The 21,480-nt window shown below is 39.9% G+C and overlaps 1 protein-coding gene across 1 annotated transcript in view; it reads left to right on the forward strand.

Moving 5' to 3' along the window:
- The window catches only part of cacna1ab (calcium channel, voltage-dependent, P/Q type, alpha 1A subunit, b), a 180,094-nt gene that overhangs the window by 120,163 nt on the left and 38,451 nt on the right, over positions 1–21,480 (forward strand). The window contains exons 21-33 of the mRNA XM_039613577.1: positions 265–397; positions 605–734; positions 1,891–1,950; positions 2,144–2,250; positions 11,386–11,485; positions 12,036–12,196; positions 12,765–12,902; positions 13,213–13,414; positions 13,513–13,677; positions 13,766–13,876; positions 14,210–14,293; positions 19,452–19,568; positions 19,661–19,726. Coding sequence (XP_039469511.1) covers positions 265–397; positions 605–734; positions 1,891–1,950; positions 2,144–2,250; positions 11,386–11,485; positions 12,036–12,196; positions 12,765–12,902; positions 13,213–13,414; positions 13,513–13,677; positions 13,766–13,876; positions 14,210–14,293; positions 19,452–19,568; positions 19,661–19,726 — 1,574 coding nt within the window. The remainder of the gene's footprint in view (positions 1–264; positions 398–604; positions 735–1,890; positions 1,951–2,143; positions 2,251–11,385; positions 11,486–12,035; positions 12,197–12,764; positions 12,903–13,212; positions 13,415–13,512; positions 13,678–13,765; positions 13,877–14,209; positions 14,294–19,451; positions 19,569–19,660; positions 19,727–21,480) is intronic.

A 21,480-nucleotide genomic window follows, 5' to 3' on the forward strand; every position in this document is an offset into this window, starting at 1 on the left:
CAGTTCACTAACTAAAAGTTACTACAATACTGCACCCCAGTGCAGTATTGTAGTAACTTTTTTTGTCAGTTTAATTAAAAAAACAACAACATGTTTTTGACTGTACTATAACACTGTGTATAATATCACTGTAACACCTAAGTGTAACACCTAAATTAAAATTGGTGGCCTCCTCTTGAACTTAGGTTAACAGCAATGCAATATCAGTCTTTATGTGTCTGTCGATTCTGAGTCCTTCCTGTTCTCTTTCCTTGATTTGCTTAGTGAACAAGAATGCCAACACCGACCAGAAGAAGAGTGAGGAGAAGAAAGAAGAGGAGAGCGAGGGCGGAGATGAAGATGGCCCTAAACCCATGCCTCCTTATAGCTCTTGCTTCATATTGTCCACCACCAACCCGTGAGTATATACTCTGTGTGTGTGTCTATGTTTATACACACATACAAGCTCAAAGCATTGTACCATGCTATTTTCTAGAATATTCAAAAGTTATTGTAAAGGAAAGTTTTTCTTTACAGGCTAAGACATATTTCATATTTAATGTGTTGTGGGGGTTTTTTGTTTTTTATTTCTTAACATGCACACGCGTCTGTGTGTCTGCGCCAGGTTTCGGAAGTGCTGTCACTACATCCTGACTCTGAAGTATTTTGAGTTCACCATCCTTACTGTCATCGCTATGAGCAGCATCGCTCTTGCTGCAGAGGACCCTGTCAACCCTAAGTCACCGCAAAACGATGTGAGACACGACTATGTGTTTGTGTTTTTCTGTCTGCATTGTTCTTCTTTTTTGATAATGGGATGTCTACAACAGATATAAAAATGAAGATTTTGAGAACTTTTAGCAAGATCTGGGAATAGTATATGGTTCTAAAATAAAGTTATTAGTTCTTAATAAATCCTGTCAGTGAGGAGGTCAACAGTGGTGATATAAATGCTAGGGCTTGAAGGATTTGGCTACAGCTAAATTGTTCATAATACATATTAATCATAGGTATCACATCATCCTAATTAATATTTCCTTTTTACATACCTATTGGTAACACCCACATGTGATAATGAGGAGTGATTACAAGGCAGATATTTAGCAGTTTTGCAACCGACAGTTCATATCCGCCACACAAGATTTCCTGTTCCATCTGACTCGATTTGCTTGCATCCAACCAAAGCTTGGCTATAGATCACATGCAAATATCTCTTTGTGGAAAGCCCAAAAAGCTGATTCTGTTCATCAACCCAGGTTTCCCCAACCTTATAAACAGTACATTTGCATAATGACTAAAACTAACACCACCGACAAAAATAAGCTGTGAGGTCAATTTTTTGATCATTAACCATGATGATTCTTGATCATCGTCACTGGTGCTAGTTTTAGTCATTATGTAAATGGAGGGTTGGGAAAACCTGCCGTCAGCTGAGACTGAAGAAGTCACCTGGGTGAGTGACGAAACGTTTCTCCCACTGAAAACGCTACATCACAATGAACAGAATCAACTTTTTGGGATTTCCTTAAAGACGTATTTCCTTACCTGGATGACTGATCATGCATCAACACATCTCTTTATGGAGATTGGATATTTAGTAGCTTTTTTTCTCTGGCATTACATTAAATCGAGATTTAGAGAATGTGGAGGATAGATTTACACTGAAAAGAAATATTATGACAAAGGAGAAAAAATTATGAATAATCTTACTCACGGCAAGTGGATTTTGTGATTGAGCTGTTGGAATAAATGGAAACCTAAAATAGGTTTAGAACTAGGATTATTGCCTTTCTAGTGTGTACTTTTTTTCCTTTGCTAATGTCTCCTCCGTTTGTCGCATCTTTTCTCACTCTGATTCATCTGCTCTCTCTAATATGTTAATTTATCTCATGGCGTTGTGTCCCTCCGCAGGTGCTGCGTAATTTTGACTACGTTTTCACAGCCGTCTTCACATTTGAAATGTTGATCAAGGTAACAAAGTATCACAGTGCGACTGTGTGTGACTCTATTTTGAGCCTTTTTTGTGCAGTTGTATGAGGCGTCCTCTGTGTGTGTGTGTTTCTGTATCTGTAAAGGCCAGCGTGCTTTAGAGGGTAAAGTCTGTGTCCCTGTGTATGTGTGTATATGTGTATATATCATGCTGAGCACGCTCCTTGTCTTCCAGATGGTGGTGCTGGGCTTGTTTCTCCACGAGGGATCCTACTTCCGTGACTTGTGGAACATTCTGGACTTTATAGTGGTTAGTGGTGCTCTGGTGGCCTTCGCCTTCACGTAAGTTCCCCTCCCCATCCTCCTCTTCATATACTCCACTATCCTTCAACACCCACACACACATTTAACCATTGACAGAAAGACCTTTGTCAGTCAGCCGTGTACGTCCAATACACTAGGTGAGGCCCAGCTTTCACCCTCCTGTTGTCTCAGTCTGCTCTGCTTCAGAGCTCATCATCCCGTCTTGTCCAGTATCCCCTTCGCTCTGTTCCCGTTTCTCCTTCTGTCCATCTTTTTCCCAATCATTTCTGTCTTCTGTAGGTCGCCTCCTTTCCATTTTCATCTCTATTTCTGTATTGGTCGCCATCACATGTGTCATCATATCAGCAGGTCTTTCTCGATGTTCAGTCGCCACCTTCATCTCGACAACTGACAGCGATCCATAACTAAAATGTATCCCTGATATTTCACACTTAAAAGATCATCACCATCTTTTATTTAAAGAGGCTTTTTGTTATACTGTCATCTTCATTTCAACCACTATAACAGTTTCCCAAATCATAACTGTCTATAAACTATAAAGTGCAACCTGCTCCTTATCAACATTTTCTCCTCCCAAATCTTCCTTGCTCCCGATCCCTTTTTTCCCTGTTTGCCAATCCATGCCACTCTGATTTCCTTCTAACCAGGCCGTGAGTCATCTCTTTCTTCCTTCCTTCCCTTTTCTTGCATCCCAGTCCCTGACTTAGATCCCCCAAGCCCTGCTTACCAACACTCCCCCCAGGTCCTCTTCAGCCCATGTCCCTGCTGATGCCTTCTTGTCCTAGCAAACGCCTTTCAACTCCCTCTCTCATATCAGTACCTCCTCCTCTCTATATTCACCTACCCGTTTTCTCAGTGTCATCACCTACACCTCTGTTGTTCCTAACATATGGCAGAGAGAGTAACCTAGCAAGGGAGTGCTGTACTGCTCTCTATGATCTTAGTTGGCCTCTCCGTACTGAACCACAGCCCCTGGGTGGATGCCATGAGAACTCCCACAGGAAAAGTAGGGAGATCATCAAAATTAGTAAGATTCATCCTCTGTTTTTGAGATATCTAAGGGTGGACTACAGAGGAACATTTTTAGGAACTAAGTAATAATACTAGAATGTGATATATATTTAAAATACATTTGGCACAAAGATACAGTGGAAGAAATATAAGAAAATCTGATGGTACTCAATTTAGAAATGAACACCATCAGATTAAATGCGGATTTATTCAACGTTGTTGAAATAATGCAAAGTTGCTCGTCGTATGGTTCACATCCGGCTGTAGAGTACTCTTGCTTTGTATTTTCATGCTGTATGTTAAAAAGAGGTGTTGCCCATTGATCCCTAACTTGCCGTTAATCCCACAAACCACAACCTCCAATCTTTGAGTACAACTCCTATAATCTGCCCTTGATTAGTCAGATTCCACCAAAGGCACCATTCAAGCTTCCACTCTCCAAAACCCATTGTATCCAACATCCCCCACCTCGTCATTCTTCCCCACGCCCCTGTCCGGAGGTCAAAATTGGTCATTCCGTGGGGGTGAGGGCGCCCCAGACACCTTTAACCCTTTAATTGCCCAGGCTCTCCGTCCGCCACTTGGAAGAACACTTGTCCCAGGAAGGACTCATCTCCTCAGCGTCCCTCCTTACTTCTCTTTTGCCAGCACACACTCAAATGTACACACATACTCCTCCACCATTCTGACCATGCTAATGAAACTGGAGGCACAGGTATTTAACTCTCCTTTTTCTGCACGACCCAGGAAAGTACATGGGAGGGTAATAAGCAAGGCATGCTGGGGCAGGGTGTAGTGGATGGAATGATTTATTAGAAGTTATTGCGATGGATACAGCTGAAGGGATCATTTGTGTGTTTGTGTTTGGTAGAAAATAAAAACATGCATTCTCCTCAGCTCTCTGGATGCCCATTGCATGTCTTACTTAGTGTCTACATGAACACATGCTGTGATGGACAGTAGGCAGCATCACTAAGAGCTATGTTCATGATGTTTTAAGCAAAGAATTATCTCCTAAATATGGCATCTGTATCTGAGCAAATAGCTACTGTAAGGGAGTGTTCAGATTAAATATGAAGCGTATTTTAGAGACAGCACCACTGCATGAAAACGTAAGGGCTAAGAAATCAGAATGTGACATGAAGTGAAAATTTGTTTTTGTTATTTTTTTATTTCAGAAAATCACAACAGCAATCCAACCATTTTTTTGTTATGAAGAACATTTTTTAAAACAGGTTATATGAAGAAAAAAAATAACTTAAGGAGAAAAGAAACTTTACTCATTTCTTTACTGTATTAAAGTATTAAACTGGGTATTGGTATAAAATCTGAAATTCTAGCATCCTGACAACCATAAAATGATGGCATGAGCTATATTTAATGAGAGTACTAAAGCTTTTTTGTTTTATCAAATTATTATTTTGTGGATTTAGATTATCAATACAGATTACGCAGATTAGACAGATTGCACTGTTACAGATTAAATCTCATGCTAGCTGTTACCATATCCTTCGATTCTTTGATTAATTCTTGACACTTAATCACATTTGATCTTAATGCCAAAACTTGTGACACTTTGTATTGAGTCTGAAGACACAGAATATACCAAACATTATATTCATGATATAAGGCCCAAAAGTAGAATTGTCAGCCAATGTGAACAATTACTAGCTTCTTTTCTAAATCATCACAAAATCAGCTCAGCTCAACTATGTACAATCATTCATACATATCAATCAGCCACAAAATTTAACGATCTAATAGGTGAAGTGAATAAGGTAGGAAAAAACTGCCCAGAAGTGTGTCTGTAAAAAGCCTGAAGCATTGATCTGGCTTCCAAATTCCCAACAAACCCATAAAAGATCCATAGCTAACAAACATCCCAGGCTCCCTGAAGTCCCGTACCCTTCCCTTATTTTAGGAGGACAAAGACAGGGTAACATAGTATTAGTAATGGTGTAGCTGAAGGGTGAATGAACACACATGCACTGGTCAGTATTTGAGTAGATGCTAGCTGACCAGGGAAGCTGCACATGCAGGCAAATACAGCATAGAGAAAATAAGGTATCAAATTTAAGGCATGACTATACAAATTGAACTTGTCACACTGTTGGTGAAGCACTGCAGCTATGGTATATTTCAGATATTGTTCAAAACAAAAGGTGTTCCCAGTTAATTTTTAAAGATTTTAACAAAAAAATATATTAATAGGAATAAAAACAGTAACTTTTTTATACCTAATTGATTATAAGGTTTTAATTGGTTTTACCTTTAAAAGCACTAATCCAGCACCACTTATTACTTACCCGGGTTTTGGATTATTTTGGTTGGGCAAGGATGATGTCAAACACACACAAATATAAATAGCAAAATATATAAATAGTAAAAGGTGACAATTTTCCACCACTTTAGAAAGAAACACAAACTGTCCAATTGTTTCAGATGGATGATAAATTTGTAATGGCAAGTTAAAAATCAGTCCACTGCTGCACCCTCCCCAGCCTGACTCGCCACTGAAAAGAAGATGCCTCCTGCACCCTGCACTGATCTTCCTCCTCTCTCCTCTCCACTTCTTTACAGCTGCCTCCTCCCCTTATTTACTTCTTGAATCACCCTTCCCGTTTCTCTTTAGGATACTCTCGCACCATTGCCCCTCACACCTTCGCCTCCTCTCTCCGCCCTCTTTGTAGTTTTCTCCTTTGCCCCCCAATCCTACCATCCGCTTCAGGGCTGAGCTACCAGACATTTTTACTTAAGGGGGCGAAGGCTTCACTCCCACCTGTGTAATTCCACTTTGACGCATGACATTCTTTAAAAGCAGGTACATCACAGAACCATTGTACAGAGGGTTTTTTAGCATGGTCGCAGTACAATGGCTTCGTATTTTTATGGGTTTTGAACACAACAACCACGCTTTTGGCACCTTTCATTCTCCAAAATAAATGCTGAATGATGCAGTGTCATTAGTGAAATCTGCATGCACTCACAGTACACTGTGAAAGTGTCTTTCCTCTCCCGTTGACGGTGTGTGTGTATGGGACAGTACACACAAATCCTGGTTTCTTGAGTGTCCGCTCATGATGAATGTCCTGAGTATATGCCTATGCGCTCTAACGTGTCAAGAAAACCTGGAACCGGCCACTTGGAAAGATTTAACGCCTTTCTCTTCTCCTGTGTAGATTTGCATGCAAAACAAGCTTTGATAAAATCCCGCTAGATTTGATTGCAGATCTAATGAGGGCAATTTGTGCTGTAGGCCTGGTCTAATTGATCATTATGGTGTGATAAGATAAGAATTGGTGTAAATGGATGCAGCAATTGAGTTTCCTCCTCCAGCCGTGAAGGTAATTCTTCATAGAGATGGTAGCACAGCAGGCCGCAGCAAAAGACAGCCTTGGAGGGAGGGAAGATTTGCACGTCTAGAGTCTCAGCAAGGGGCCTGATTCACAGAACTGCTCTTATTATAACTGCAGAGCTCAGTGAGGTACCTGAGAGTAAAGCAGCACTGATGGAATAAAAGGTACATTGCTGCAACGTAAGGAGGCATAAAGAGGCTCAACAAAACTATATTATTATATTTTATTTTAAAATATAAATCTTTTACATTATGTGTCATGTTACAGAATCTACTCTCAAGAGTTGTAGTAATATTTAATAAATTACACAGCCCCTGTTTTTATTGGATTCGATTGGTTTGTCAAGCATGAGCCTAAATGTTCTAAAAAATATAAAAGCATTGCATTATGTGCTTATATTATATTAGCATAATATATTACTATGATCCGAGACTGCTTCAGTGAAGTAGAATTCAGATTCATGACTCCATGAGGCGTGTCGCCACTGATTTTCAGTCCAGTTCTTGTGTAATTTAGCATACCTCAGCCTTTTCTCCCTGTTTCCACATCAAACTGTGTTATCTTTGGCTTTTTTAGTAGCTTCAGCTACAGAAATGTGAACAAATGATTTTAAAATTGTGTAGCCACAACACTGGTTTATTCCTTGAGTTAGATGCTATTTTTATCTGTGAATAACTCATAGTCAGTGTTAAGTGGTTTTTACAAAGAAACAACACAAACCCTAAAACATTCCTCTGAGAAAGGTCAGGTACAAGGACTGGACTTAAAATCGAGTATTAAAAAAGGATCCAATGTTAAATAAAAACTTTATGAAATCTTCAGAAAGCCTGGAAAGTTATTTCTTAAGACCACTTGATAAACAGTTAAGTATAAAATGTGAGGGAATGTATTTACCTTGAATCATTTATCATTTTTAAGGGAATATCTACATAAAGCCATACAGCCCATTTTAAAAGAATCATTCCAGCACTGTTCCAGTGTGTTTCCTGGACAAAAACATAGCTCAGGAAGCTAAGAAAAGGAGCTCGGTTAAACTGAAAATATTAAGCTAAATCAAGTAAAGCAGCTTAAGTATAAATATCAGTACAATCCTTTCAAAAGACCAATGATTAGAAATCATTTCTATTTGGTCAGCACTGAAAACTGTTGTGCTGATTTAAAAAAAGAAAAAGAACACTTGCCAGCTGGTTTGGAGAATATGTGTTTGATTATTGTTTCAAAATGACAAAAAATGAAAAATATGAAAGTATTATTTTTTCAAAGGAATGAACAGTATGGCCCAAAAAGTATGAAAAGTTTTAATGTGACAGCCTGTAGTACGTCCTTCACAGAACACCACCAGTTTTTCTCAAAGGAGTAGTACACCCTGTTGCAAACTTTCTTTTTAAATCTTTTTTTAAACTAAAAAAAATTTTTTTTTTCAAGGTGAAAATTTAAGACTGTAATTAAGCCAACATTGCCTAATGCTACAGAGCCCCAATGAGCCAAATGTAAAGTGGTTTTTGGCTCAATAAATATTCAGATCAATAATCATTTTAATATAATAAGCTTACATTAGGGTTGGACACATGGATAAGAAAATAGATGGATGGAATTTGCATTAGGTAATGCGATGTGTCGCTGGAAAAACAGAGTGGTGGTTACTGAAAATGGGCTTCTGTATGCCTATGTACATATTCCATTAAGAATCATAAGTAATATATGATTACTGATTCCTTTAGTCATTAAGTATAGTGTATTTCTGATAAGTTACACTAAACTTTTGAGTGATATTCTAGCTGACAGGTATTTCAGTATCCCATTCGGCGTTTTTTATGCTGACAAGAGATGGGCATGGAAAGGAATAATCTGTGTGCATGCGTGGGTGTGTTGATGGGTGGAGGGTGTGTATTTGTAATCGGGTATGCAGGTATGCCCATCTTGCTGTTCTTTTTTGTCTGTCTCTCATGTGAATGTATTTTTTCCTGTTTCTACCAAACCCCCTCTCTCTTGTGTCTGTCTTTGTTGGCCTCTTTGTGTATGTGTGTGTATCTGTGTGTGCGCGTGTGCTTGTGTCTTTCTATGTCTTTTTTCCCTTCCCTCCCCCTCTTCCTTTCTCTCTCGTCTTCTTTCTCTGTCTTTCTTTCTGTCGCTGTCCCTGACTCTTGCTGTCTCCATCTTCGGGGAAACTCAACAGGAGCGTCAGCGGGTAAAGTCCTTCCTCTGTCCTGCTCTATCCTGCTGTCTTCTTTTCTCCACCACCGGGTCAAATTGGCTTCTCTCTCTTTCTTTCTTTACTGTTCTTGTCGTCCATACTCATTCTCGCCGTATCATTTACACTTGTTCTCGTTTCCATCTCTGTGTCCACAAACCACAGGAAACCATCTAAACACCTCAGCAGATTTGACTTAAAGGCTTTGATTTGTAGCTCACTTTTTAACTGAAAAAAGCTCTAATACCTTGTTTAATGAACGCACAACTTAAAATTACCAGAACAATAGTATCAAAGTGACACCCCACCCACACCCACTTTTTGTAAGCTGTTTGTAAAGGAGGCTATAAACCTTTTGTGCGTGTGTGTGTATGTGTGTGTGTGTTATTGGCCTGTATTCTAACCTCATTTCCTAGAATTTATGTTTTTGTTTTAGCTAAATTGCAACAGCAAATGTTGTTTTTTTTTCCGTATATTGGCTTTTGAACACGCCAAATATCGGTATCAGTATCTGAAAATCGGTAAAACTCGAGTTCTTGGCACTTCAGTGTTGTCTTCATTTTTTTCTGCCAGTTTCTGCCAAAAGAATACCAGATGATTTTTTTTTTAATGTGGTTTAGCAAAATTTGCAACTCCCACAGGAAAAGTTATTGTTCTATACCTTACAAACACCACTGCCAAGCTTCTGAGCAAGTGCATTCTGTGGTTTAACAAAGAGAAAATGTCATGCCTGGCTCTTGCCCATCTGCTGGTCAGGAAAACCCATTGTGTTGAGTCTGGTATCTTTTGTTTTGTCACCCAGAAATAGTCCTACGTAGAATATTCACAAGACTCTACTGGTGTGGTTGTGTTGCTACACAGATGAAAGTGAAATACAGCTTATTCCTATAGATGTGCCTTTGGGCTAAATTAGGCAACTTTCTATCAATAGATAATGTCATAGATAATCCCACATTGAAGTGCAATACAATGAAGTATTTTGTGATATTTTTATGTGAGAGTTGTCGGCCTCAAGAAGAGACTTTATAGTCCTTCACAGATCACAGGTGTTTAACTATATTTAACTTTATTTCGCTTTTTAACGAGCTCCCCTTTCTGTCATACATCATTTTACTTGGCAGAATACCAAAAAAGTTTATTCATATGTCAGTCAATAAACTAAAAGGACTGTTGCCTTTGCTATTATGCTAGTGTGCATGTGTGAGATCTTGTGCGTGTCTGTATGTGCAGGGATATTGTTAATTCCCAACACCTTTGGCCTTACTTGGCTTTACTCTAATACTTTAAAGCTGCCTGGATAGAGAGACCTCAGTTCGAGTCAACTTCAAAGGGGAACTCCCATTGATTATCGATTTAGTCCCGCTCTCTCACACACACGCACCTACACAAACCCTATTGTGCAGACACGAAGAACTGCCAAGGCTCCAACTCAATCAATCAGCAAAGAATTGAATTGTCTTATGTTTTCTGTCACAGGAACTGAGTTCATAGTTAAAGAGCTCCCTCTTGATGGATGACCTCTTTTCTGCACTGGCTTGGCAAGCCTCCAGTGCCTCTGGCCTCTGGTTTTTGTCACCCAAAGTGGCCCATCCACTTACTGTTGTGATCAACTGAGCTATTTAGATCCTTGACACCTCAATTTTTCTTCACTGATATTGGTATATGGGTATACAAATCACAAATAAATGTTTAGCTATGGATTTTGGGGCGTAAAGCAAGCATTTAAAAACACAAGACTGAAAACGCTAGACTTTCAGCCCAAGATAATTTCCTCTGGTCACTTTCATGGCTCATTTAACACTCCTGGTGTTTGCTTGTGTTATGACATGTGATATTGTGTTCTGCTAGCAACGTCACATGTCCAAAGTGTCTCACATAGCCTCTGTCTACTGCCCTCGTCTCTTTTGAGAAATCCAAAACATGACAGCTGTTTTTAACAAAAAGGAAGCTATGTGAAACGTATCTGAGTCAGTCCATTAAACTTTAACAAATTCAGGATTATATCAAAAATAATCCTAGCCATGTAATACTTAAAGTTCGCGTTTCATGTTGCCAAATCGAAACATCCATTTCTCCTGGAGAACCTAACAGCGCATGACTGAAAAAGAAAGAAAGAGGTTTGGCTGGGCACTCTGCCGGGAGATGCCTGTCAGTATGGAATGAGTGAATGTCTTGTTGTGTGATAGTGAAGATTTTAACAAAAGGTCGCAATGCTTCTCGATGTCCATGAAACCAAACGGTCAGACAACCGAACACGTTCTCTCCCACCGGTTTCATGTTTGACGTGCACTTCAAAGTTACTCTTTTCCTGCAGAAGAAGCGACTGTCCGCACAAATATTATGTGTGTATGATTTTTATACAAGGCCGTATCATATGTTTTTGTTTCAGTTTTCAACACAGAAGTTATGTTTAAAAGATAAATTTTAAAGTTTTGGAAATGTCCCTCACCCCACCTCATCCCTTTATGAAATATAATTGTTGAATAATTTCAAAGGGTTTGGTGAGAGCTCTTTGTTTCATCCCATCAGTTCTCCACTTGGCGCTCTGATTTTTTTCTAACATTGTTTTTTTTTTATTCCTTGGATCAACTCTAGGGGGAATAACAAAAGTAAAGACATCAGTACAATCAAATCCCTCCGTGTGCTGAGGGTGCTGCGACCTCTTAAGACCATCAAACGTCTGCCCAAGTTAAAGGTAGAGCTATTTGCCCATCACTTTTACTTTCCCAGCTGACATTATACTCACTGAATAATCACTGAATTCCCCCACTGTGACAAAAATAGCTGAAAATGTGTCTAAAAGAGGGAAAAACAACATCTGTCAGGGGCTCATAATCTTATAGGTTGTAAAGTAGCTGAAATGTGTTACCCCAAAGTGCAAAAACACTGTGATGATTTACAGACTTCCTGGTTTTAATTAACTATAGTTAAATACCCTTACCCGTGGAGCACATGGCTCCCCCTGCCTGAGCCCGGTTCCTGGTTCTTGTTAAAAGGCAGTTTTTCCTTCCCACTGTTGCCAAATACTTGCTTAGACGGGGTCATTTGATTGTTGGGATTCTTTGGGGTCTTTGTCTTATAATATAAAATCACTTGAGGCGACTGTTGTTTTGATTTGGCGCTATATAAATACAATCAAATTTAATTGAATTTTAAAAATCTTCTCTAAAATTGTCTCTGCCATCTACCAAGAAGTTTCAAATGGCTTCACTACATTTGTAAATGTCTCCATCTCTGCCCTGCAGGCTGTCTTCGACTGCGTGGTCAACTCTCTGAAGAATGTGTTGAACATCCTGATTGTTTACATGCTCTTTATGTTCATCTTTGCTGTGGTGGCCGTTCAGCTCTTCAAAGGTCGCTTCTTCCATTGCACAGATGAATCCAAGGAGTTTGAGCGCGACTGCAGGTGGGTTCAGAAAAAAAAACGCAGTTAGATTGGCGGCCACATAGAAACGTATGAGAAGACAGTGAGAGAGCTTCTTCATTTGGAAGGGTCAGCTCAGTGGGTGAATCCGCGTATTTGATTTTTTGCTCTAAATGTCCTACCTAGTGCAATCCTTCCTGGATTTGTGTCTCCTCCCAGTCTTAAACTAGAGGATATTTCATATGTTGGATGAATGCTAGTGATCTCCAGAGCCACATGAATTCAGATGCTCTCTTTGGTTAACAAGAAATCAATGTTACAGTCTGAACGTCTTTTCAGTCTGTAGACTGAAATTGTCTTATGGCTATACTGCCACCTACAGGAGTTTGCTTGGCATCATAATAAATGCTGTTTTTTTCAATAGGAAAATGCCATTAATAAACACTGGACCAACCAACTAATTATTATGTCAAATATAAACAAAACAGAAATAGAAAGTATGAGTATACATATAGCTATGGTGCTTTTGTGAACTTACATTTTTATATATTGGCTGATGTTTTTCATGTGTTTGTATTATTTAAAACAACATGTTGTGCCATCTCACCAGGGGCGAGTACTTGGTATATGAGAAAGATGAAGTTAAAGCTGAAAAGCGGGAGTGGAAGAAGTACGATTTCCACTACGACAACGTGGCTTGGGCCTTGCTCACCCTCTTCACCGTCTCAACTGGAGAGGGTTGGCCACAGTGAGTGGATTACAAACACACACAGAAACACACACAAATAATAAACTCATTTTTTGATCAAATTTGTTACTGCTATACAAATTTTACTTTGTGACAGCAAAAGTTTTACTTCAGCACACAAAAAGTTCGTTTTCTTGTTAATATATGATATATAATATATGAAGTTCCTCTTGGTGACTTTTGGTGCTGCCGTATATAAATAAAATGTAAAACTGAACTGAATGAGTGAAACTGAGCCGCCGGGGATGATAATATATTTTTCAGTACATTTTTATTTAGCTTTTTTCCTCTGTCTCTCCCTTTTTTTTAGGGTGTTGAAGCACTCAGTGGACTCCACCTATGAGAATCAGGGCCCGAGCCCAGGTTACAGGATGGAAATGTCCATCTTTTACGTGGTGTACTTCGTTGTCTTCCCCTTCTTCTTTGTAAACATCTTTGTGGCTCTCATCATCATCACCTTCCAGGAACAGGGCGATAAGATGATGGAGGACTACAGCTTAGAAAAAAATGAGGTGTGGAGAGAGATTAAAGATGCTTTGTGCTTTTTCAGATGTCTTGTGCCAAAAGTAAATTAACCGTAACACACCTCCCCTCTCTTCTCCTCATCCAGCGAGCCTGTATAGATTTTGCCATCAATGCCAGGCCTCTGACTCGCCACATGCCAAAGAACAAACTGAGCTTCCAGTATCGTATGTGGCAGTTTGTGGTATCTCCGCCCTTCGAGTACAGCATCATGGCTCTAATCGCGCTCAACACCATCGTCCTCATGATGAAGGTAGAAGTCGCCCTCTGAGTGAAGTATAATGCATCGTGTGTCACTAATGCCGTTCTCATTCCTTTCCTGTCTATGTGTGTGTCTGCAGTTCGAAGGTGCATCAATGGTCTACAATAATGTCCTGAAGAACCTCAACATTGTGTTTACCACCTTTTTTTTCTTGGAATCAGTGCTCAAGATCATAGCATTCGGCCCTCTGGTGAGACTTTAAATGAAAACGACCTGCACACAAAAAACACACACTTTCCTTATGTAGGCTGACCCAGTCTATATGCATCAGTGTATCATGCTATTATTCATTAATAAAGCAGGTTATTTTGGGAGACAGATCTAGATCATGTTTTTCCTGTACCTGGAAAAACCCAGAGTGCACTGTGTGGAGCAGTAGTCATGCTAGCAGCCTCCTTTCGCCTCGTCTCTACTGTAACATCAGCACTATTGGATCGGGGCTCCTTACCTCCTTCTGGCTTCAAGTTGTGAAAGATGCAGATCTTTGAACATCTCTCGTTTTGTTGTCTTTCTTACTTGACAGAATTACTTCAGAGATGCCTGGAACATTTTTGATTTTGTGTCTGTCCTTGGAAGCATCACTGACATATTAGTGACAGAATTTGGGGTAAGTGCTGTACAGTGTTTGGACCAAATGAACAATACAGAATGATTTGTTGAATATAAAAGAGGCTCAGAGGACAGGCCAGCTTTTTTGCCCATGTGGTGACTGGCCTTTGTAGACGTCTCTGAAATCCTTAAAATGAGGCAATCACTACTCAAGTCCACACTGAAACCACTAACAAACAGAATTATTAAGTCATGGCCTGTATTAAAGCAATTTATTCATGAGAAATTAAATTATTTTAGATGCAAGAGATATTCAATATTAAGGCTTAAGCAAGACTATGATTTTTATGATCCACTGATTTTTGGACTTGTCAGAGATCATTTATTAAATGTAATCTGGATCAGTAGGTTGCCACCCAAAAAAGTGTCCTCACATCATGTAGATGCACACTTGCAAAAGTGGGACTTAAAGAGAAAAAGGCAGTCACTGGCCGCTCCTCCTATTATGGAAGCTACGGTAGATGGTGAACATTGTATCAAGCTGCAACTGTTGTTTCTAGTTCATTTTGAACCTGTCTTCAGTGAGCAGTCTCTCGATGTTACCTGTGAGTTTGTTGGTACTTGTATGTGTAATAGTATTTACATATGAGTTAATATAACTGTGGATATAAGACCAGTACTTCAGTAGAAGTTTCAGCCTCTCTTCACTGTCCAGCTATTGTATCATTTTTGCTTGGTGCTTTTTGAATCTGGCATCAGCCTTTCTTATACTAAGTCTTCCTCTCATTCACACTGACTAGATTAGCAGTAACTGTGCTAAGTACTGCAGTCTAACAGTGTTTGCAGATGATTAAAAACACCCTCTGGCCGTGTTGGAGGGGCCACATTTGCATGACTGCTGTGTGAACAGGCCTTAATTGACACCTATGCCACTTTAAACAGTGAACTGATTGTTTCAGACAGCCGATTGATTTTTTTGTCAGGATGCTGCCAGGTGGTAGCAGCAGAACTGCTGGTTACTGACTCCGCAAGTGAATTTGAGAGTTCATAATAGCTAACACTTACTTTTGTTGTGACTTTTCAAACACAGCCAAAAACAGCTTTTGCTTACAGTTAACTGAGCTGGCCGTATATTTACAGAAAGAAAAAAAACCCAATAAGATTATTATTTTTCTTTTTAACATCTTGGCTTGCTTTGTGTCTGGTTCACTGTTAAAGATTTGACATATCTGCTAAACAGAGTGGCACAAAACACCAGTCAACTCAAGAGGATCCCAGACATTTTCAAGTTAATGACTAAACACTAATGTATGTAGAGGTCGTGTCACGATTAGTTAACGGACTCAGGCGCGGACCAGGAATCCTTGTAGCAAAGACAGTTAATTTATTTATACAGAGAACACCAGGTGATAATATATACAACGTGCCGGAGGGGGGGGGGTCCAGGGCTCCAGGGTCCGTGAGGGAAAGGAAGGGGATCAAACGCACTCCAAAAGGTCTCCAAATCACTCTCCTCACTCCGTAACTGGGTCACACACAGAGACGAACTAACGGAAACAACTCACAGATTCAGATTCTCAAACTACTGAGCGACTAACGCTGATAGCTCAACGATCCAGCGACGAGTAGCACAGTGCTGCCATCTTAAGTAGGGCTCGGGATTACAAAGATAGGTAGCAGGTGTGGAGATGGCAGGTGCGTGGGCCAGGGGCGGGAGCCCGTAATGATCACCGCCCCGGCAGGAGAGAGAGAGAGAGAATAAGCAAAACAACAAAAACACATGTTGCCTAATACGGGATCAGCTGGTGAGGCACAGGGACCATGACAGGTCGATTCATTTTTGTCTAGTTTTAGGATCTGGACAAATAATAACACTTCAAGCAAATATCCAGATTCTTCCATTTAGTGTTTTAAAAGTAACCTGTTGTTTCTTATGTTCTTTCTTTTGTACAACACCAATACCAAAAAAGTTTGGACACTGTATAGCATGTAAATAAAAGCAGGGTGCAATGTTTCACAAATCTCTCAAACCCCTATTCTAGCTGCTCAAGAACCCGGGACCTGGTTTGTCATAGTTTCATCATCCAGCCATGTTTTAGTCACAGCCCTGGCTTTGCTTACCTGCTGTACAAACCTGTTTGCAAGGAGCACGGAATCAGAAGAAAGTTGGCTTCAAAAGGGAGAGGAGTTCTTGTGGCTTTTCTCGGTCAGTGAGGGCTTGTATAAGCTGTGAATCATCACACCTACTCCGCTAGTGTCAAAGAATAAAAAATATGGAGCAGCAAATTGCCTTTGACTTCAAATAAACGAAGTTTGGTTAATGAAAGCTGGAAAAGAAGAGAGGCTGAACTTACTCTTTCCCAAATGAAATGCTGTTGTCTTGAAGTGTTTCACTGCTTTTGTGATGACGCCCATATTGATTCTGTCTTCCTCTTCTATCTCTTCACATGCTTTCTTTAAACCTCTCTACTTTGTTGGCGCCCTACGCCCCTCCCACTCCCTCCTCCTCTGATAAAATCCATCCAATCAAAATGCACTATGAAATCCTTCATCGTGTTCTCCATCCATGCTGCACCATGACATGTGGTGGTGGTCCTGTGATGATGATGATGATGATAATGATGATGGTGATGGTGTGTGTTCCATGTCCAAATAAAACACACAACCAACACCCACCAACCCACCCACTTACCTTCTCCCCTCCTCCCCCAAAAAATATCTTTCACCCACTCACATTTTACTACAAATGAAAACAAAAATCCTCCCCATTCCTCTTTCTACATATTGGCATATGTAGAATCCGGTTGGTTTGTAATTTATCTCTCAAAAACTTTCTCCTGCATCTTCATTGACTGTGCACACCCTCGACTCATTTGTTGCTCCTCAGTCACCTGCTCTCTCATGACCAGTCTTAACCATGAACCCAGTGCATGCGCTTTCTGGATGTTGGACTTTTGAACTCTCTGAACTTCCTTGTCACAGTACTTCACTCATCCATGGACTATATGTAAAATAGTTCAGGTAGCTCCTGGGACTAAATTCTGAAGCCAGTCTTCTTCATTGATCTATGAGGTCGATGGACATTAGTCCTCCAAAAAATAAAAGGAACACTTTAAAAACACATCAGATCTAGGTGGGGGGAGGGCATGCTGGATATCTACACTTATAAGGACTAATGTGTTAGGGGGAAAAAAGGATACCACATTAATATATGGAAATGAAAATTATCAGGCTAAAGAGGGTTGAATTAAAAGACACTATAAAAATAAATAATGAGGCACGCTAGTCTATTTTAGTCCATTTTGCCAAAATTTTATTGCAGCAGCTCGAAATAGTACTCAGTAGTTTGTTTGGCCCTACATGCTTGTATCCATGCCTGACAATGATGGGGCACGCTCCTAGTAACGAAATGGATGGTGTCCTGGGAGATCTTCTCCCAGATCTGGACCATCACAAGATAGCGACCAGGTCTGGGACCACTAATCACGGTCAGTTGCCATCTTCGAAGCAAGTTAGGTGAGTCAAGATGGACTCAGTCAACTAACATTTTATGATTAAATGAGGTCACGTTAGCAAATTCATGCAGCCTATTTGTAATAATACACCATGAAAATCACAAATCTGTTAATATCTACATACAGTGCCGTAAAAATATACTTGCCCCCTTCTTGATTTCTTAGATTTTTTGCAAATTGGTCCCACTTAAATGTTTCAGATCATCAAACTAATTTTAATATTATAGAAAAATAAAAAAACACAGCTTTGAAATGATTATTTCATTTATTAAGGGTTATAAAGTTATTCAAACTTATCCTGTCCTATGAAAACGAATTACCCCACTAAACCACACTAGACGCATTGTGTATCATTACAAATAGATTACATGTATTTGCTAACTTGACCCCATTAAATTGTGAAAAATGATTGCACAGTGACTCCATCCTATTGCCGTTTTGTTACCATCTTGAGCAACCAAAGTTGCTCCAAAGACAGCAACTGACCATGAGTAGTCACGTCTAGCAACCATTTTACAGGCAATAAGCTAAATAAAATAAAATAGTAGTTTTATGGATGTCCAGTAGTTTGGTAAATTTCTAGCCAGGGTTACTGATTAAGAACACGAGGTGGACAGTTTTGAAAAATGATCGCTTACAAGGCAAAGCCAACCTTTCATATTTAAATTCTGGTAGCGACGTTGTAGTTTGAGATGTCTGTGTTCCTCACAAGAGTGTATCACACACAAATGTTTCAGAGTATTAAATCTTCAAATACAGTTAAAAGTAGAATCTGCACCACTGGCCCTCTCTGGACTGCATGTCGGCCAGCTCCTTTCTCCTAAAGTATGCTGCAATGCCTGAACTGAGGCTGCTCTCTGGTCCCTCTCCCACACCACTCCTCTATACCCCTTCTTCCTCATCCTCCTCTTTTTGCCTTGCCTGTGAACGACAAAATGCCAGAGCCTCACCAGAGTTTGGCTGTTGTGTGTGAAATATTTTTTCTATGTGACATGCCAAAAATAGAAAATAGAAATAGGCTCGATACAAATTCCCGAGTGTATTGGCAAAGATCCCAGCTATAAGAATCACATAGTTTTTTACGTTTGACTTATCAATTGTTTTAAAAGGGGAACAAAATACCAAAATCTTTGGGACATACCGGCATCTAGATCTTAATGAAATTAGCTGAGACCAACTTTGTGTTAAGGTTTGTCCAATACTGATTGGTTGTTCTCCTCTAGAGACAACAGAGAGCAACCTAGCATCCTCTAGATGGGAGCAAACTCAAGCCATGCTCTGTTAGGGTTTGTCATTCTGTGTGTGCGTGTGTTTGTGGTTGACAGGCACATTGCACTGTGCTCCATCTGATGTGGCCTGCTTGCCCCCACCCTCCCCAGAGATCAGTGCATTTTGTTCTCTTAAAAAAAACTGTTTTGTTGTATCAGATTGGATGATGACCTTTAAGCTCTTAAAACTCTTCTTCTTCTTTTTTTTCCTTCCTCCTTATTTTATTTCTCTCTTTTTTCCCCTTCAGCCTTTTTACTGAGAGCCGTTATGTTTGCAGTTGCATTCATTTAGTTGGTTTTGACTTCCCTTCTCTCTTTTTCTTTGTCCTCTCTTTCTTCAAGTGTTGATTTTGGGTTTTCTGTTTGTTAGAGAAATGCTGTGCAGGTGCGGCATACTCGGTGAAACTCACTGTGTTCTCCCTTTGTGCTGTAGAATAATGCCTTCAGTTTGAGCTTCCTGAGGCTCTTCAGAGCAGCTCGCCTTATAAAGCTGCTGAGACAGGGAGAGACCATTCGCATCTTGCTCTGGACCTTCGTCCAGTCCTTCAAGGTATTCAGTCATTAACTAACACAATCAAAAGGTATGCACATGTCACAATACACTTAATGGCACTGAAAGGTGTTTCCTATCTGCCCTGCTAGGCTTTGCCATACGTGTGCCTGCTTATTGCCATGCTGTTCTTCATCTATGCCATCATTGGCATGCAGGTGAGTACTGCTTATAGAGTCCTGAGATTTTTACATTTGATGGGTTGGGACAGTTAAATGCTTCAGCAACAGTGTGAACAGCACAGAATCTGTTCAAAAAGGATAGAAGTGTCTATCCTGTATCCCAATGCCTGTAAGGCCTGTATCCAAAAGTTTACTTACATTATGCACCATAGAAGTGCAAGTAAGATAAAAAAAGAGGTTAAATTAAAGATCTTCTTGTGCAGTCACAGTACGTCTCATAAAACATGTCATATACACGCCTCAGAACCGCTAAGGGAACACAATGTCATCACAGTGTGACACAAAGTTAGTTAAACTTCAGGGATATCAGGCTGTCCACAACTCTGAATTGGATAAATGGAATAAAATGAATGGACGGAACCACCAAAAATTGTTGCATCATAACGTTTGCCAGGCACATGCCTGTTACATGTGCTCAGTGTGAACCTGCTTCACCAGTAAAGTGGCGTAGTGGTTGACCTGCCACGATGCTGGTCCTGCTGCTGGTTTGATGCCAGTCTCCTGATATCACCTCCACATTTATAAGATACAGTCTGCATGTGTCCATGTGCCATCCTGGAGGACCTGGCCTGCCTGGAGTGCAGGTACCATCTCAAGCTATCAGCAGTGATAAGGCCACTAACAAAAGCAAAACTAGAGAAAGATCAGTCAGGCATGATAAGCAGAGAGCAATGGTCTGTCATCACCACCTGCAAAACTGTCTTCCTTTTTGGGGTTGCTGCCTCTCGTGTGCACCTATTGTCACATCGTTTTCACCAAAGCATGGTGAAATGGATTCACAATGGATTATGCTTTCTAACTAGACAGATTGATATAGCTGAAGTTTGTGTTTGTGTTTAACTGTGATGACCAAGTGTTCCTATAAGTTCTTTGAGCATCATAGTATAAATTGCACTGTAAAGTATACATACTAAACTCAAGTCAAAGGCAGGGTGAGGTGATGAGCTACTTTAAGCTTCAAAAATTCATCACAAGGGTTTTATTATAGGTTTTGTATATAGAAGTAAAATCTGCAAAATAAACTGGCAAATAAATACTGCAGTACAATATTAAAAATGCAAGGTGTGATCAAAATATTTACTGTAAGATTGCCTGCCTCCAGCAGTGCTGCTGTTTGTGGTTGGAGTGTCACTTTTCCATCTACTTTTTTGGGTCGAAATCGTCACATCTCAACTTAAATTTCCTTTTGAGAAAGAGGATAAAGTTGCAAGGGGGGAAATCAAAAATCTCCTGCCTTTTTAAAGTGCTGTATACCAGTGCAGTTCAGTTCTTTTATGGCTTATGTTCTCCCTCACATGTCTCTGGACATTACAGTAGAAATCTGCACTGACATTCTGACCCTGTAGGATGAATTTGCGGTGCACAGCTCCATGGATGTTGAACAAGCATGCATATTGTTGTGCTTCTAACCTGAAGATATGCAATCCAAATGAAGCAGGATCCCTGGAGTTTGTCCACAGATGCAACAGATGACAACGAAGGAGGGATCATCCAAATTAAACCTTGTGTATTTTTTGTTTGTTTATTTGTTTCCTTTTAAGGGTTTAGTCATAATGCAATACATATGAATAAGGAAATGTTTTTAAAAATGGAAATATTTAGTAGGAATAAAACTTAAACGATGAAAATGATGTACAAATTGACAATTAAAAGTTGAGTGCTGCAGAATATCTATTGTTTTTATGTTATTGTGCTGAAAACGCTGCAAGAAGGCAGTTCCTGTTGTAACT

This window comes from Oreochromis aureus, linkage group 6 (assembly GCF_013358895.1).
Source record: "Oreochromis aureus strain Israel breed Guangdong linkage group 6, ZZ_aureus, whole genome shotgun sequence".
NCBI classification, from domain to species: domain Eukaryota; kingdom Metazoa; phylum Chordata; class Actinopteri; order Cichliformes; family Cichlidae; genus Oreochromis; species Oreochromis aureus.